The 19,697-nt window shown below is 40.8% G+C and overlaps 1 protein-coding gene across 1 annotated transcript; it reads right to left on the bottom strand.

Annotated features, from left to right (window-relative positions):
• Positions 1-2,058: 2,058 nt before the first annotated feature.
• On the bottom strand, positions 2,059-16,948 carry RBM43 (RNA binding motif protein 43). Its single transcript, XM_023542958.2, has 4 exons — positions 16,790-16,948; positions 11,007-11,217; positions 8,457-8,545; positions 2,059-7,619 (listed from the first exon to the last, which is right to left on the bottom strand). Exons 1-4 carry the CDS (start codon positions 16,919-16,921, stop codon positions 6,873-6,875), a joined length of 1,179 nt encoding a protein of 392 aa, XP_023398726.2. The 5' UTR covers positions 16,922-16,948; the 3' UTR covers positions 2,059-6,872.
• Positions 16,949-19,697: the final 2,749 nt, after the last annotated feature.

Raw genomic sequence — 19,697 nt, 5'->3', positions numbered from 1 at the left:
TTTTATACCATATAGTATCCCCTTGTTCTGTTTAAACGACTGCCTCTTGGTCTATGTACAGGTTTAGCATGAGCACAATTTAGTGTCCTGGAATTCCCAATCTTTGTAATGTTATCCATAATTTGTTATGAGCCACACATTTGAATGCCTTTGCATAGTCAATAAAACACAAGTAAACATCTCTCTGGTATTCTCTGCTTTCAGCCAGGATCCATCTGACAGCAGCAATGATATTTTTCATTCCAGCTCCTCTTCTAAATCTGGCTTGAATTTCTGGCAGTTCCCTGTTGATGTACTGTTGCAAGCATTGTTTTTTTTTTTTTTTTAATTATCTTTGGTGAAATTTTGCTTGTGTGCAATACTAACATGTTTTCAATAACGTCCGCATTCCGTTGGATCACCGTTCTTTGGAATGGGCACAAATACGGATCTGTTCCAGCCAGTTGAACAAATGGCTGTCTTTCAAATTTCTTGGCATAGATGAGTGAGTGCTTCCAGCATTGCAACCATTTTTTGAAACATCTCAGTTGGTATTCCATCAATTCCTGGAACCTTGTTTTTCACCAATGCCTCCAGTGCAACTTGGACGTCTCCCTTCAGTACCATCGGTTCTTGATCATATGCTACCTCCTGAAATGCTTGAACATCGACTAATTCTTTTTGGTATAGTGACTCTGTGTATTCCTTGCATCATCTCTTGATGCTTCCTGTGTCATTCAGTTTTTTTTCCATAGAATCTTTCAGTACTGCAACTCAAGGCTTGAATTTTTTCTCCAATTCTTTCAATTTGAGAAATGCTGAGCGTGTTCTTCCCTTTGGTTTTCTAACTCTAGGTCTTTGCACATTTTATTATAATGCTTCACTTTGTCTTCTCTAGCTGCCCTTGAAACCTTCCATTCAGCTCTTTTACTTCATCGTTTCTTCCATTCAATTTAGCTACTCTATGTTCAAAAGCGGAAACCCTGGTGGCGTAGTGGTTAAGTGCTACGGCTGCTAACCCAGAGGTCAGCAGTTCAAATCCGCCAGGCGCTCCTTGGAAACTCTATGGGGCAGTTCTACTCTGTCCTATAGGGTCGCTATGAGTCGGAATCAACTCGACGGCAGTGGGTTTGGTTTTTTTGGTATGTTCAAAAGCAAGTTTCAGAGTCTCTTTTGACATCCATTTTGGTCTTTTCTTTCTTTCTTGTCTTTTTAACGACCTTTTGCCTTCTTCGTGTATGATGTCCTCTATGTCATTCTACAACTCGTCTGGTCTTCGGTCATTAGTGTTCAATGTGTCAAATCTATTCTTGAGATAATCTCTCAATACAGGTGGAATACACTCAAGGTCATACTTTGGCCTTCACAGGCTTGTTTTCATTTTCTTTAGCTTCAATTTGAACTTGCATATGAGCAATTGATGGTCTTTTCTGTAATCTGCCCCTGGCCTTATTCTGACGGACGATATTGAGCTTCTTCACTGTCTCTTTCCATAGATGTAGTCGATTTGATTCCTGCGTACTGCATCTGGGAAGGTCCATGTGTCTAGTCACTGTTTATGTCGTTGATAAAAGGCATTTGCAATGAAGAAGTCATTGATCTTGCATCATTTCTATCACCCAGGCCATGTTTTCCAACTACTGATGCTCCTTCTTCGTTTTCAACTTTAGCATTTCAATCACCGGTAATCATCAATGCATCTTGATTGCACGTTTGATCAATTTCAGGCTGCAGAAGCTGGTAAAAAATCTTCAGTTTCTTCATCTTTGGCATTAGTGGTTGGTGTGTAAACTTGAATACCTGTATTAACTGGTCTGCCTTGTAGGCATATGGGTATTACCCTGTCACTGACAGTGTTGTACTTCCAGATAGATCTTGAAATGTCCTTTTTGATGATGAATGCAACACTGTTCCTCTTCAATTTATCATTGCCAGCATAGTAGACTATATACTTGTCTAATTCAAAGTGGCCAATACCCATGAATTTCAGCTCACTAATGCCTAGAATATCAATCTTCAAACGTTCCATTCATTTTTGACAACTTCTAGTTTTCCTTGATTCATACTTTGTACACTCCACATTATGACTGCTAGTGGATTTTTTTTTTTTTTAGTGGATATTTGCAGCTGTTTCTTCTCATTTCGAGCTGAGCCACATCAGCAAATGAAGGTCTCAAAAGCTTTACAACATCCACATCATTAAGGTTGACTCTACTTTGAGGAGGCAGCTCTTCCCCAGTAGAATATTGAGTGCCTTCCAATCTGAGGGGCTCATCTTCCAGCACTATACCAGACAGTGTTCCACTGCTATCCATGAGGTTTTCACTGGTTAACCTTTTTCAGAAGTAGATCACCAGGTCCTTCTTCCTACTCTGTCTTAGTCTGGAAGCTCTGCTGAAACCTGTCCACCGTGGGTGACCCTGCTGCTATTTGAAATACCAGTGACATAGCTTTCAGCATCACAGGAACACAGAAGCCACCACAGTACAACAAACTGACAGACAAGTGGTGGAGGTGAGGCTTACAAGCATTAAAAGAAAAAAGAAATTCACATTTTAATGTCTGAAAATTAGACATTAAAAAAAATTATGTTAATGTGTAATGAAGTCATAGATCTTTTATGTGTATGGTTAGGCTGCATCCTACAGAAAACAAATGCTGTGAATGGAGAAGAAAAGAAACCTACTAAATGTTGCAATGAAATTTCAGGGTAGGGCAATTACTACCAGCCAACCAGTTTAAACCTAGTAAATACCCTTAAGATATCATTAGTGGTTTAGTGGTAGGATTCGAGTCTTCTAGGAGGGAGACCTAGGTTTGGTTACAGGCCAATGCACCTCATATGCTGCCATCCTCCATGTATCACTGGAGACTTGCATGTTGCCATGATGCTTAACAGGTTTCAGCGGAGCTTCCAGATTAAGACAAACTAGGAAGGAAGGCCTGGAGATCTACCTCCAAAAACCAGCCAGTGAAAATCTTATGAATCACAACAGTTCAACCTGCAAACAATTATGGGGATGGAGCAGGATCAGCCAGCATTTCATTCCATCGTGGGTGGGGTCGCCATGAGTCAGGGGCCTACTTGACAGCAGCTAACAATGACAATAACAAATCCCACTAAGCATTTTAGAAACACTAATCTGGTAGTGGCCTATAGGACAAATTGAGGGCATGGGGATGGGTAGAGCAGAGCCAGGGAGGCCAGTTAAAATATTATAATCCAGGTCCAAGCTAATTAGAGAACTGGCAAAAAGAATGGAAAAGAAGAAACAAATACAAGAGATGTTATGGAGACAGAATCCAAAACACTTGGCAATTTATAGAATGAAAGAAAAAATTGTGGGTTTTCTCGTCTGGGAGGGAGCTTCCAGGGGAGAGGGAAGTTGTTTGGTTGGTATTTTTTAACAAACTTTAGACAGTTAACCATAAACATTCATCTTCATCAGGAATGTATGCTCTGTCTATCTGTACTGCACTTGCAGACAGGCTGTGCCTTAAATTTCCAAGCAGCCATAAGACTGCTAGGTATAAGGCATGTACACCCACAGGCATCAACCATTCCATGGGTGCCATGTCCATCTGTAATCCAGCTGGACACAGCAGACACTACACAGTGTTGGCAAAGTGAAAGCCATTATTACTTATAGAAAGCAAACAGTAAACAATAACAACAGATTCTCAAAAGGAGAACCGCTTACCCTTCCCCAAATTATCTATGTCCATTCTTATGTGTCTGGCTCCTGCTACCACACACTGAGGCTTCTGCTCTGTCGCTGGTCCTCGCTGGGCTTTGCCTCAACAGCAGGAAGACCTCCTACACAAAATCCCCTGAGCCTCTGCCACTGGGCCCTTCTAAGCCTCTGCAGCTGGCTCCTGCCATGCTACCTGGGCATGCGGGGCTCTCTTGCCACCACACAACCCGGCCCCTACTGCCCAGGGAGGGAGGCGTGCAACCCCTGCACAAAGCACACTCAGGTCTCTCTTGCCCCGCCCAATAACAAATACCACTAAGCATTTTAGAAACACTAATGGTTGTGGGTTAATCTGGTTTTTAGTATATAGGATGAATTGAGGGCATGGGCATGGTAAAGAAAATCCAGGAAGGCCAGTTAGAACATTGTAATAACCCCCCCAAAAAAACATCAACCAAACCGGTTGCCATCGGGTCAATACTGACCCAGGTACAAGCTAATTAGAGAAGTGACAAAAAGAATGGAAAACAACAAATACAAGAGATGGTATGGAGACAGAATCCAAAACACTTGGCAATTTATAGAATGAAGGAAAGAAATTGTGGTGTTTCTCAAACAGGTGCTATAGCTCTTTTAACTCAGCTGGCAAGCCTCTTGTCCAGAGCATCCAGTTCCATCCTGCTATAGGAAAACCCCTACACAGGATCCTCTGAGGCAACTTCCACACAGGGCACACTCAGGTCTCTGCCCTGCACAGGCAGGTGTTAGGACTCTTTTGGCTTGGCTGGCAAGCTTCTTGCCTAAAGGTGCTCAGCCATCACCCCGTGGGCCAGCAAGCACACCAAAGCTGCCTTGCTCCATGGACCAGCAAACCCACCAGCACTGTCTCTTGCCGTGTGGCGCCTTCTTCAGTGTTACAGCTCTTCCTTCTAGATCTAGGAGGTTCTCAGAGCAGGGGCCCGGAGTCCTTGGTCCAAAGGACGTGCTCTGCTCCAGGCTCTTTATGATGGTAGAGAGGCCCTCCCCAATTCCAACCCCTGTGGAATTCGCCCTTATATATTCAAACCCCTTGTCAATTTCAGGGCATGGTCCTTCCACCCGGACCACAAACTGACCAATCCCCTAGATGGACTGCAAGTCACTCAATTTGCATAGTAAACTGACCAATCCCTTACAAGATTGTGACCCAGTGAATCATTTGGGGGGATTTATAAGATCCACGACTATTCCTATATTCTTTAGAGTTTTCTCTATTTCTTACTAGCCAATCTCTGGTCACTCCAATACCATTATACTGTAGTTAATAATTCTTTAAATGTTCCCTGTCCAAATTACTATGCGGCATCTCTCTCCTGATTGGACCCACACTGATACAAACTCCTAGGAAAGAAATAAAGACAAAACACTTTTTTAACTTGAAGAAACTATCAGGCACTTTATAAAGGCAGCAGTTTCCCATGATACGTCTCTTTTACTCACACAGAAATGAAACTATATTTACAGAACCGGAAATTATTTACACTTTGGGATTTAGATGGCAAAAAAAGTGAAAACATGTATTTTCTTATGCTTTCCTACTGATATGAACCGTTCAAATAATCATAATTAGAATTGCTTATTTTGAGATGTTCAAAATGAATACATATTATTATCTATTAAACTAGGAGGGTCGCTGCCATGACGTACTTAAAATTGGTTAAATACTTAAAATTGGTAAATTCAGGGGAGTCAGAGACAACAACAAAACAGTTTACAAGCTCCCTTACCCTCTTTAGTAAATAAGTTCTTAAAACCTGCTGTCATCTGTTGAAAAGAGCACCAGTGGTGCGATGGTTAAGCATTCAGCTGCTAACCAAAAGGTCAGTGGTTCAAACCCACCAGCCGCTCCACAGGAGAAAGATGTGGCAGTCTGCCTCCGTAAAGATGACAGCCTTGCAAACCCTATGGAGCAGTTCTACTCTGTCCTATAGGGTCGCTATGTGTCAGAATCAACTCAACAGCAACAGGTTTTTATGGGTCATCTTTAAGGAAATATTTTAACTGTCTACGTAGAATTGAAATTAGTTTTATAAAAGGGAGAACAGTACAGTAGTTCAGAGCATGGGCAAGTTATGTCTCTGTGCTTCAGTTTCTTCATCTGCGAAATGGGGATAAAAACATCACCTACCTCCTAGGGATGTTGTGAGGACGGAATGAGTGCAGGGTTGCACGAACGAAGGTATGAACAGCACTTGGAATTGTGTCTGGCAAATTAAATGTTGGCTATTGTTATCCACGGGAGTCTCTGGGTGGCGCAAACGGTTAAGCCCTTGACTACTAGCCAGAAGGTTGGCGGTCTGAATCCACACAGAGGATCCTGGGAAGACGTGCCTAGCGATCCGCTTTCAAAAGGTCACATCCTTGAAAACCCCGTGGGGCAGGTGTACTCTGCACACGTATGGTTGCCACAAGTCAGAATCAACTTGATGGCAACTAACAAACATTATCATTCACAATTTTATCCTCAAATGCTATTACTTTAGCACTATAACTACTAAATAAAAAGGGAAAAAAGACACTACAATTTCTTTCAAAATTCTTTATAACAGGAGCATGAACATTTTATAAGCCTTTAGTTAAATAAGCAGCAGTAAAAGTACTCCACGTGCCCAGCAGTCTTGTAACGATGGGATTCAGTCAAGTTATGATAATCTGCCTCAAAAATACTTTCCATTTAAGAAGCATCTCGAGTGGTGTTTGTCAGCATTCTAAGCCTATTTAGAGTGAACACAAACTTTGTAAATGCTAAGAAATTACAACAGCATAAAAGTAAGTATTCAAACTTCTCATATGTTAGAATTAAGGCTACTTCTTTTTCTAATAATTTGGGCTGCAGAGAAAATTTGATTTCCTCAAAGTTTAGTAAGTTTCCCCCGCCCAAAGTTTTATATCTCAGATATTATCTTTATAATCAGACAGCCTGGGCTAACTCCAGCCTCATCCCTTGCCAGCTATATAACTTTGGAAAAGTGTTTTAACATCTCCAAATCTTAGTTTCCTCACCTATAACGTGAACATAGTTATTCCTACAATGAAAGTTAGTTGTAAGGATTAAATGAGATAATGCCTGGAAAGCTAACATATGCACAGCATAGTCATTGCTCTATTGAGGACGCAGCCATTAACATTACTATTGCTGAGATTTTGGTAACTAACTTTTCACCCTAACAATTTCATTACCTGTTTTCGAAATAGGTAAGTGTCAGAAGAAGATCCTATAATATCAATGTGTGTCCTACAAAACTTTACCAGCACTTGAAGGTACCTCAACTTGAGTTGCTCACATGCCAGTTTAATGGTCCTTTGCTCTCTCTTCTCTTTTCCCTCTAAAACAAATGTCTCTTTTCTAAGCTCACACTGAAGAGAATGTGCATATTCCTCAATGAGCTGTTTTACATGCTTTACAGTGTTTCGCTGACACCCACCTCGATCACTTTTCAGACAAACTGTGGTGATATCACCATCCACTCTCTCCTGACTTAAAATGTTAAATTTTTTCAATGTGCTTTCGTAACATTTGCACTTCTCTTTCAAGTAAAGGAACACATCTGTGTCGAGAACAAGTGTTTCTCCACTTCCAGTCATCTCAGGTGGTAAGGGCCTGAATGACTCCAATGAGGCATGACTTCTCTGTAGGCTCCTTTTGGGTCTCTGCCTACTCAACTCTTTTCCTTCACTAATAAAATTCCTGTTTTTTTCTAAAAGAGAGCTAGCTTTCAACCACAAAGATTCTCTGAGCCTCTGGATAGCCAGAAATGATCCTTGAACGGAGATTCTTCCATTGGGTTCCAAAGTACCGAAGCATAAAGTTGGGATTTTCTTTTCCAGGTCCCTTATCAGATTTTCTAGAATAACTTGTTTCCAAAAGACAGAAAGATCAAGGATAGCATTTACAGAGCAGAAGACCTAAAATTAAAAAGAGAGAAATTGAAATTGCACTGCCTAGTGAAGCAGACTACATAAACACATTCTTTCTCTGCCTCTACAGAGGTTGCCCTAAGCCAGACCCAACTGCCCAGCCCAGACTTCCTGGCTTCTTGCACAACAGCAGCCCACCAAAGGGATCTCACAACGCCATCAAGGCCACGTTGCTTAATGTGGTGTTGACAGTCCCTCACCACATACCCCAAAAAAGAGACAATCAGAAGTTTTTTAGTTGCAGAATGTTCTTTTGAAACAAAATCTTATGTAGAGCCATAGATAGAAAATTGTTCTGGTTCTGCTCTGAGCATAAGGGATGAGGACCCTTCCCTTTCAGTCCTGTCCCCCTAAAGCAGACCCTAGCTTTGAAGCTCATCACATGGCTCCACAGAGGCCTAAGTTTCTTACACAATGTAATTCGTAAACCAATGCTTTGAACTTTAACTTTTTTCTCTTATTCCTTATTATTTCTTCCCTGACTCTGCTTTTTTTTTTTTTTTTTTATTTAAACGCTTACCCTAATTGCTTTTTTCCCAAAATAAAGTCTTGCGGTAGGTACTGGACATCATCCAGGACAGCATAAAAGCTCACTATCACTTTAAAGCATTAACTGAACACACAGAAACATAAAAATAGGCCAGGCAATAACCGAAAAGTTTCAAGAAATAGGTTTGGCCTATATTACACTGACTTAAGTCAGGAAGTTTGCCTTGTCTTTTCTAGAAGAATAGAGTGAGTGTTCCATGTCTCCTTAAGTAAGGAAGACATTGCCGAAGAAAGGGGATTGTGAAGGGTCAGCACGCCTTCTGGATAACATCTTACCTTTTCACTAAAATGAGAGACTGTGAGTTGAGCCTGTACAGTCTTCTTTCCTAGATGGTGTTTCTTTTTTCTGATGACATTCTCTGCAACTAAGTGGACACATTTCTGCCATTAGAAGTGTTCATGACAAAATATACAGCTCAACTCTATTATCTAGAATATTGAAGAGATTTTTCCCCCCCGCATTATTCCAGTACATTCAAATGGTTTGTTTCCTCCCACCTTAACACACTGAAATTCATTTTATGTATACATATGACCTTAATCATACTTCTAAAAACACACATAGTCTATATATACGAACAGAAAACTAAATCTGTTAATTACTGCCGTAAGGAGATTTCACCTTCTTGAATCCAGAATATACTACACTGTCTTGGTTTTCCCCCTAACTCACTGGCTGACCTTCTCAGTCCCTTTTGCCAATCCTCCTTCTCTTCCCATTCCCTAGGTATTGGCATTCTCCAAGTCTCAGGCCTCACACCTCTATGCTAACCTTCACCCACTCCCTGGGGAACCCCAATAATTCCTATTACTTTAGATAACATCATTACACACGTATCTTCCAAAATTCTATTTTCAGTCTTGACCTTTCTCCTTTCTGCCTGGTAGAAATCTCTATTTCATTGCCCTAATAGGTCATTGCCCAAAACTCAACACATGAAAACTATACCCCTCCCAAGTGGACCCCTCCCCCAGTCTTCGCCATCTCAGAAAATGACCTCTGATCCATGAGCAAATCCTGAATATCCACGAGTTCTCACCACCTGCCCTGCTACCACTCTAGTCAAAGCCAGCAATGATTATGATAGTCTCCAATTGTCCATGCAGCAGCCAGAACGACTGTCTAAGAAAAGGCAGTCAAGTCTTGTCAATCCTCTCTTCAAAACCCTCTATTTCACTCAGAATAAAATCCAGAGACTTGGCCTTGACCTGTAAGTTATTTCCCATATACTGGGCCCCAGCTCCATGTCTAACCACATCTCGTATCCCTCTCTCCCCCATTCATTACACTCGAGCCACACAGACCTCCTGTCTGTTCTTCAAGGTGTCCAGCATGCTCCCACCTCAGGGCATTTCTACAAGCTCTTCTCTTGGCCTAGAATGTTATCCTACTTGTGTCTGTATGAATTATTTCCTTACTTCATTCTGCTCAAAAGTCACCTAAACAGAGTACTTCCCTAACCAACTTTTCTAAAAAAAAAAAAAAATAGCATCCTCTGAAACACTCTAAATCCCTTACTCCTCTTTATATTTTTTTCATAGCACTTATCACCATCCAACATGTGGTATATATACATTTATTTATTAGCTATCTATCCCCACCATAAGGAGCCCTGGTGGCACAGTGGTGAAGCACTCAGCTGCTAACCAAAAGGTCGATGGTTTGAACTCACCAGCCACTCCATTGCAGAAAGATGTAGCAGTATTCTTCCATAAAGATTACAGCCTTGGAAACCCTGTGGGGCAATTCTCTGTCCTATACGGTCACTATGAGTCGGAATCGACTTGATGGCAATGGGTTTATCCCCATCATATGTATGTTTCATGAAAGAAAAAATTTTGCCTGTTTCATTCACTGCTGTCTTTTCAAGGCCTAGAACGTTGCCTTGCAAATAGATGCTCAATAAACATTGTGAGTATATGAATGAATAAGTCCGCTCTCTGAGTTACCAATTCAACATATCAAATATTAACTTCCAACAACACCGACATTCCCTTAGAGAAATAAGGAGGAAGCTCCCACCATTCCCACCATCTCTTACCTGTACAGCCACATTGAGAAGGAATGAACTAACTAATGGTGGAAGACAAAGGTACTGATAATCCGGTTTTTTGGATCTCTCTCTAGAACCTGTCTTCCTCCAAGAGGCTGGCCTGGAAGCTCATCTTTCTCTGGCACTCCATTCTGCCAGCCACTACACAGAAAAGAAGGCTGCTGCCTCCATGAGGCTGGAGGGGCAAGTGTGCCCAGCAGGCCAACTCTCCTCACCTATTTCAGGTTGGAAGGTAGGAAACAGACGGCTCAATCTGTTCTCAGAGCCAAGCCCTATTTCTCCAAACCAACTTTACCAGTAACAAAGAAGACACTATATTAGAACATCCATTTCAGTGCTGTACCTCATTATCATCAGTTTGAATAAATCAAAGTAGACAGTATAATTATATTGCTAAAGTTACTTCAAAACTCCCAAAATAGTTATCTGTTTGTTGTGACAGTATAGATAAATTTGTGGGGTTTTTTTTTTTCCTGTGTTTTACAAGTTTTATATGATAAAATACATCACTTTTATCCCAAGATATGGAAGGATTCAAAATATAGGGGAAAAAAAGAAGTCTGAGAGTTTTACAGTTACTAGCACCTTCATCATGAACCAGTTGGACATGCATTCTTGCTAATATTGTCCACTTTTATATTCAGAATACAATACTTTTTTTAAAAAAACTACTTATAATTTTACCAAACCCAGGGATCATTTTAATGGAATGCATTTTTAAAATTTCACTGAAGAATTATTTTTTGATTACAAATATTCGATTTGGAAATACCTTTTCTTTCCTTGAATATTACATATGCTACTCCCTTGGTTCTTGTTGGATATATCACATCTTCAACATCTCCACCCTCATTCTTAATATCCTGGAAGTGAAGTTTCACTGATGTGGCCAGTGACTGATCACTAAAACGACCAACTGGAAGACCAGCAACTACAACCGTTCTTTCAGAAGCTTCACATTCCTTGACATTCGAAACTGATGCCTGTATTGAAAATAGCAGAATACTCTTTAAAAATGTAAGACTCTACCAAATAAAGGTAACATCATATGCCAGTGGCAAAAAAGGGATCAAAAACACTGAGGTTTGTTGAAAGGCTACTGGCACAATAACTGTTCCAGTTGACTCCCCAAACTCCCTACCCCCTCTATGTATGGACACTACAAGGAAGACCAGTTAAGGAGGCTATTTATTCAAATTTACACACCAACCACTAAAGCTGAAGATGAGGAAATTGAAGATTTTTACCACTTTGGCAGTCTGAAATTAATCAAATATGCAATTAAGATACATCGATAATTAAATTGGAATGTGAAAGTTGGAAACAAAGAAGGATCCATAACTGGAAAATATGGCCTTAGTGATAGAAATGACAATGGAGATCCCATGATAGAATTTTGCAAGACCAACAACTTTTTCATTGCCAATACTTTTTTTTCAACAACATAAATGGTGACCGTACACGTAGACCTCACCAGACAAAATACACAGGAACCAAGTTGACAACATTTGTGGAAAGAGACGATGCAGAAGCTCAACACCATCAGTCAGAACAAGGCCAGGGCTGATTAAGAAACACACTATCAATAACTCATATGCAAGTTCAAGCTGAAGGTGAAGAAAATTAGAACAAGTCCACAAGAGCTAAATACAAGCTTGAGTATACCCCACCTGAATTTAGAGACCATCTCAAGAATGAATTTTATACATTGAACACTAATGGCTGAAGGCCAGACAAGTTGTAAAATGACAAGGACATCACACATAAAGAAAGCAAAAGATCATTAAGAAGATAGGATAGAAAAAAATGACCAGAATGGATGTCAGAAGAGACTCCCTAACTTGCTCTTGAACATTGAGCCACTAAAGCAAAAGGAAGAAATGATAAAATAAAAGAGCTGAACAGAAGGTTTCAGAGGGAGGCTCAAGAAAACAAAGCCAAGTATTATAATGAAAAGAGCAACAACCTGGAGTTAGAAAACCAAAAGGGAAGAACACGCTTGGTATTTCTCAAGCTGAAAGAACTAAATAAAAAGTCAAGCCCCTAGTTGCAATATTGAAGGAGCCTACAGGGAAAATGCTGAACAACCCAGGAAGCAACAAAACCAAGGTGGAAGAAATACACAGTCACTGCGCCAAAAAGAATTGGTTGACACTCAACAATTTCAGGAATTAGCATATGATCAAGAACCAATGGTATTAAAGGAAGAAGTCCAAGCTACACTGAACTCAGTGGCGAAAAACAAGGCCCCAGGAATTGACGAAATACCAATTGAGACATTTTAACAAACAGATGCACCACTGGAGGTGCCCACTCATCTATGCCAAGAAATCTGGAAAACAGCTACCTGCCAACCAACTGGAAGAGATCCATATATGTGTGCATTCCAAAGAAAGGTGATCCAACAGAATGTGAAAATTATCAAACAGTATCATTAATACCACACACAAGTAAAATTTTGTTGAAGATCATTCAAAAGCCGTTGCAGCAGTACATCAACAAGGAGCTGCCAGAATCAGAAGTGGTCGTGGAACCTGGGATATCATTGCTGATGTCAGATGGACCTTGGCTGAAAGCACAGAATAACAGAAAGATGTTTACTTTTGTTTTATTTACTATGCAAAGGCATTCAGCTTTGTGGATCATAACAAATTACGGATAACACTGCAAAGAATGGGAATTCTAGAACATTTAATTGTGCTCATGAGGAACCTATACACCGACCAAGAGGCAGTCGTTTGAACAGGACAAGGGGGTACTGTGTGATTTAAAGTTGGGAAAAGTGTACGTCAGGGTTGTATCCTTTCACCATACTTATTCAATCTGTATGCTGAGCAAATAATCTGAGAAGCTGGGCTATATGAAGAAGAACGAGGCATCAGGATTGGTGGAAGCCTCATTAACAACCTAGGTTATGCAGATGACACAAACTTGTTTGCTGAAAATGAAGAGGAACTGAAGCACTTAACTGATGAAGATCAAAGACTACACAGCGTTCAGTATGGATTACACCTCAACACGGAGAAAACAAAAACCCTCACAACTGGACCAATAAGCAACATCATGATAAACGGAGAAAATACTGAAGCTGTCAAGGATTTCATTTTACTTGGATCCACAATCAACACCCATGGAAGCAGCAGTCAAGAAATCAAACAATGTATTGCACTGGACAAATCTGCTGCAAAAGACCTCTTTAAAGTGTTGAAAAGCAAAGTTGTCACTTTAAGGACTAATGTGCCCCTGACCCAAGTCATATTTTCAATTTTCTTGTATCCATGTGAAAGCTGGACAATGAATAAAGAAGGCCAAAGAAGAATTGATGCCTTTGAATTATGGTGTTGGAGAATACTGAATATATTATGGACTGCCAGAGGAACAAACAAGTCTGTCTTGGAAGAAGTACAGCCAGAATGCTCCGTAGAAGTGAAGATGCACAATAACTTTGGACATGCTATCAGGAGGGACCTGTTCCTCGAGAAAGATACCACGCTTGGTAAAGGAGGGGGTCAGTGAAAAAGAGGAAGGCCCTCAATGAGATAGATTGACACAGGCTGCAACAATGGGCTCGAGCATAACAACAACTGTAAGGATAGCATAGGATCAGGCAGGGTTTCATTCTGTTGTACACAGGGTCACCATGAGTTGGAACTGACTCAATGGCACCGAACAACAACATCAAAATTTTAAGTATTTTATTGAAATTACAAAAATAACTCATAGAAGAATTAAAAATAATATTACAACTTCCAAGCTTGGAAGGTGGTTACATGAGTGAAATCCTCCTTTTTCATAGTAATAATTCAACACATAATGAAGAAAGTCAATGATGATAACCCCCAGGATATGAACTCTCTCTCATATTTGGTATTTCAGATAGAAGCTGACAAAATTAGGAGATGCTTTAAAAAAAACAGTTCCTCAGTGGTACAAAGGAGAGATTGGAGGTTCAAGTCCATCCAGAGGTGCCAGGAGAAAGGTCAGTTAGTAAGCTATTGAAAACCCTTTGAAGCAGAGTTCTACTCTGACACACATGGGGTCACCATGAGTTGGACTGGATGCAATGGCAACTGGTTTTAAAATAAATAAATAAAAGGCAGTGGAGACTTATTCACCATTCTGATTTCAATCTCAAAGTGGCAACACAGCGTTTTTAGGTCACACTGTGCAACTGAATTTCTTATGTCTGGAATGTATGAAATTAAGAGAAGCAATCTCTGAAATCCAATATCCAGTATCTTCTCAATTAGTTAATTAATGAAAAAATGCAGCATTAATTAAGCACATGTCCTAAGCCGACAAATACGCTGGATGCCATAAACGACTCATACCAAGAAGTAAAGCACACCCCTTGCCCTGAAATTCAGTTCCACCACAAAAATCTCACAAGCGTTATCACACGTGGGGCACTTGGCTAGGCCTAGGATTACCAACATAACAAACAGAGGCCTCTGCCTTAAGGAAGAGCGGGAGGCAGACAAAGGCAAATCATTTTCAACAGAGTTTGGTAGGCACAGAAGAGGGAGAAAACAGACTCGGCAATTTAAAAAAGATATAAGACCTTTCACAACAAAATGCTAAACTGTACAACAAACATCATCCAAGAGTAGGAAGCAAGATTACTTCTGGCTAAAGCAGTTTCAAAGAAGGCTTCATGAAAGAGAGGCTTTAACAGCTGAGGTCAAATTTAAATTAATGATGCAACGAAGGGAATGCTGTCCAGGAATGAATGAGCCCACAGCATAGACAAAGGGACAGAGGCAGGTACGAAAATGGCTCATGTTGGACATTACAAAACAAAAGTAGTGTCTCCTGAAAATAAAACTCATCACAATCTATTGACTATTTGTTACAAGAGATGCTTTAAATGGAAGAAAACTGAATTTTTTAAAAAAAATTATTCATAAACAATTCAAACTATGTAAGTGAAATAGTGAAAATATATTAAAGTGTCCTTCCATCCTAACCCCAAGTGGTAGTGGTATTATGTAATTTTTCCCAAGCTGGTTCCCTCTTAGAAGAGGCAAAAAATAACAAAAAAGACTGTTCAGCTTCCAGGAAATCTTACTTTCATGGGATTTGTCCTGATTTACTGCACAACTTTTTGCTCTAACAGCCCATATCAACCAAAATGGGTAAAAGGCTAGTGAATTCAATTCCTTTTTTGATCTTAATCAACATCAAGGAAAAACTTTCAATCAACTTAAATTCAGAAAATATTACTCCACCTCGATGCCTTCATGGATACTATGCCATATTTCTTTGTTCAAGTGTCTAAACGTAATTTATCTTTAAATTCAAAAAAATTTCGACATGGGTCAATATTTTTAAGAGAGCAGTAAAGATATGGTCTAGTTTTGTAAGAACTAACTAATGTTTAAGAAGCACCTAAAGAATTATTTCAATGTCCTGCCAATATTCTTTCCTGTCTTGAGACAGCGTGGTAAACATACACAAATTTACTGAAGTCAATCATGAGCAACGATGGTTATTAATCTCTTCTATCTACCTAACGAAGAAAAAGATGTCTTGGAGGAACATAATCCTTTAAAGAGTTACAACATACAGATTTTGAAACAAGAGCAGCATTTCAGCCAACAGGTAGTAAGGCGATGGTATTTTCCCCGTATCAATGATATACTTTAAAAGATTTTGGCCATTGTATATCAGAAAGTAAATATATATATATATATAAAACCAAAACCAAACCCACTGCCGTCGAGTTGATTCCAACTCATAGGAAGAAATAATCTGAGTGTTTTGTAAGCAAGGCTAACCCCCAGCAAAAAAAAAAAAAAAAAGCAGCAATAGGGAGAAATAATTAGAAGATACAGTCACTGCATTTGTTTATATTTCTTTTCCCAAAATCAGTTTATTTTCATTGATGATGCCTTTATTGCCACTTGATAAAAAACGCACTTGCATTTCACAAATGCCTTTTGCGTCTTCAGGGCCCTAGCGCTCCCTGGAAATTCTATGGGGCAGTTCTACTCTGTCCTATAGGGCCGCTATGAGTCGGAATCAACTAAACTGCAATGGTTTTGTTTTCTGTTTTCTATTTCATACCAGCGATTAAAGGCCCTGCCACTGCTTTCAAGAGCCTAATGGAAGAACAAAGAAGACTAGATCTTGAATTTGCTAACCGTTCTCCCTAGCTAGCACAGATGGTGAAAACACAAAGAATCCTTTGTGTCTACAGAGAAAGAATTAAGGTCACAAGAGAAGAATTCACACTGGGGCTGACAGAAGACATCAAGATTGCTTCCTAACGCGTCCTTGGCGCGAATCCCTTCTTACTGGCCCTGTTCAAGCGGAAGCTGTGGCCTCGATTTCTCGATAATTCTCTTCCTTCTAGTTCCCCTAAGGGTGAAAAGAACAGTTAAGCCCTAATGCGGCCTGCGAAGCAGAATCTTTGACGAAACAGCTCTGTCCCCTGGACAAATGGCTACGAGGTGCAAGAGATGGCAGTCTGCGCTCTGTCCCTTCGGAGCTGCTCCTCCCTCGCAGAGCCTGATCGGAATTGTAGGAGAGCCCAGAATTGTAACGAGCAGGTACCGAAAGGTAAACCGAGGCTTCCTCGCTGGGGCGGGCGGTTCTCCGCCAGCCTGGGGACACTCTGCGCGCCGCCTCTGCCCACCCGGCTCCGCACCCTTCTGGGGGATCGAGGGGACAGGATGGGGACGCCATGCAACCACGAAACCCGGAGCAAAAGCAACTTGCCATGGCAGAGGAGAGACGCGCGCACCGCTGCCGCCAGGAAGCCCGAACCTAAGACGGTGGGGCCGGGTCGAATCAGTAGGTTTTGGTTTCGGTTTTGGTTCCCGCTCCCTTGGAGACAACACGTAAGAAGAGCGGCCCCTTAACTCCACCCTGATGTTCTTCACCTTCGCGGCCGCTGGGTGGGAGTTTGGATTCACGACTGCCGCTGCCAGCGCCTGTCGGGACACCCTTAGTAGTTCCCCAACTTTTGAAACTACAGTCGAGGGCCCGGAGCATTCCCGGGCAGGGACTTGGGGTTTCTGCGGGTGCTGAGTCTGTCCTGTGCTCAGTTGTAATCTGGATCCAATTTCCTACACCCTCATTATCTCCCCCGAGTCCTTCCCGACCTGGCGCCTGGGCCTTCTCTCCCAGCTCGTCGACTTCTCAGCCCAGCCCAAGCGAGGGTCACCAAATGAAAAGTGCAAGATTCTTGCCATAAAAACCTCTCCACTTTGTCCACGCCACGCTCAGACACCTGAGTCTGGCATCTAAGAGGAACAGAGATACCCTTAGCTTCAAAGTCAGAAGAGCATAAAGAAAGGTAAATGGTTGGCAAATATGAAGCTGTACCCAACTCATAAGAAATACATATTGAAATGCTGGAGTTACCATTTTTCCACGATTGGCAAAAATTAGAAAAAACAAAAACCCAGGGTTAGCCAGAGTATGAGAACACACCAGTGTTGCTATTAGTGTAAAGACGTACAACCATATTTTTTCCCTTATCTATAAAAATGAAAAATAATGTTAAAATGCACAAACGCTTTCATTTAGCAATTGCATTTTAAAACTGAAGATACAGGGCACAAGTGGCACTAAGATAATGTACAAAAATGTTAGTTATGTGATGCTCGTTGCACAGGTAACGACAATTAAAAAACAAAACTGGGAACCACCTAGTTTACAAATGAATGGAGCTGTAGAGCTATTATATGGTTGATGGTATATCCTTAAGACTATGAAGCTTTTAAAAAGAAATGAGGTAGATCTATATGTGGTTCCCAAATTTATATTCTCATCTCCAGATTCATACATCTAAATGCCCATTTAAATGTCTAAAAGCATCTGAAATTCAACAAGACCAAGCACAACTCTTCTTCTCTCCTTATCTCCCCCTCAGTAAAGGACAACACTACCACCCAAGGGGGTCCCTGGGTGATGCGAACGTTAAGACACTTGGCTGCTATCTTAGTTATCTAGTGCTGCTAAAACAGAAATATCACAAGTGGGCGGCTTTAAGCTAGAAGTCTGAATTCAGGGTGCCAGCTCTAGGGGAACTCTTTCTCTGTCAGCTCTAGAGGAAGGTCCTTATGTCTTCTGAGCTTCTGCTCCTGGGCAGTCTTCATGTGGCTTGGCATCTCTCTTACCCCATCTCTACTCCGCTTGATTGTTTAATCTCTTCTGTATCTCAAAAGAGATTGACTCAAGATACACCCTACACTAATTCTGCCTCATTAACGTTAAGTAACAGAGACACTCCATTCCCAAGTGGGATTATAACCACAGGCATAGAGGTTAGGATTTACAAATGTATTTTAGGGGGATATAATTCAATACATAACATTCCACCCTCTGCCCCCCCAAAATTCATGTTCTTGCCACATGCAAAACACATTGACTCCATCACATCATAGCAAAAGTCTTAAATCAATTGCAAGTCCAAAATCTCGTCTTCTGAAACATCCAAATCAAATATGGGTGAGACTCAGGTGTATTCCATCCTGGGGCAAAATTCCTCTTCATCTATGAACCTGTGAAATCTACAAGTTATCTGCTTCCAAAGTGCAATGGTAGAACAGGCACAAGGCAGACATTTCCATTACAAAAGGGAGAGATTGGAGGAAAAGAAGTGCACCAAGCAAGTACAAAACCTTGCAGAACACATTGGATAAGTTTAGGTTTAGAATCTAAAACCATTTCATTTCTGCCAGCATTTTAATATGAATTTAATTCTGCTAGCTGGCTCTTCATGAAACATGCTAACTAGAATAAAAGCTGTACAAATGTTCTTTACCAAAGAGAACGTTACCTTCTCTGAAATTTCCCAGTTGCCATTGAGTTAATTCTGACTTATGATAACCCTATGTACGTCAGACTAGAACTGCTCCATAGGGTTTTCAATGGCTAATTTTTCAGAAACAGATCACCAGGTCTTTCCTCCAAGGCACCTCTGGGTGGACTCAAACCACCAATCTTCTGGTTAGCAGCCAAGCACGTTAACGTTTGCACCACCCAGGGATTCCACCTTCTCTGATAGAAACCTTTAATTTTATCTCCTCAGGTTTCTACCAAGATGCTAACAAACCAGGTCTCACTTCAACAAACTTTTAAACCTCTGGAGGGCAGGACTGTGTTTACCTTCAAGCATCCCACAACATCAAACATGAAGAGTCATGAGCCACTTACTAACTTTGAATTTATCTTTTTCTTTATTCCAAGTTTTCTAGTCCCTTAAACTGATTCTCATTATAAGTATAAAAGAAAGAAAATGCCAGTCTTTACAAGTTCTACATGGAGAGGAGATGGCTTGAAACGAATCAGGGGTCACTAAGTCCTCTGGATGGAAGGAAGTTTCAAAAAAAAGACTGCAACCTGCTCTGAGAAATACCTTTGGAGGTAGAAGTGAAATGCTATCCAAAGTGGGAAATGATTCCTCTCAAAGTCCTCTAATCTTTGGTAAAGTCTACAGAAATCCCAAAATGCT

Source organism: Loxodonta africana, chromosome 6 (assembly GCF_030014295.1).
Source record: "Loxodonta africana isolate mLoxAfr1 chromosome 6, mLoxAfr1.hap2, whole genome shotgun sequence".
Lineage (NCBI taxonomy): Eukaryota > Metazoa > Chordata > Mammalia > Proboscidea > Elephantidae > Loxodonta > Loxodonta africana.
The sequence above is the reverse complement of the archived record's forward strand: the minus strand, read 5'-3'. Positions and strand labels throughout refer to the sequence as shown.

Bases quoted from the DNA above. Each gene is read 5' to 3' on its own strand.
- RBM43 (XM_023542958.2), bottom strand. From the start codon at position 16,921: ATGGCGTCCCCATCCTGTCCCCTCGATCCCCCAGAAGGGTGCGGAGCC. The intron at 8,546-11,006 runs GTATTTCCAAAT...GTGTCCACTTAG, and splicing joins AATATTCAAGGAAAGAAAAG to TTGCAGAGAATGTCATCAGA. The intron at 7,620-8,456 runs GTAAGATGTTAT...TTTTAATTTTAG, and splicing joins TCTCTCATTTTAGTGAAAAG to GTCTTCTGCTCTGTAAATGC.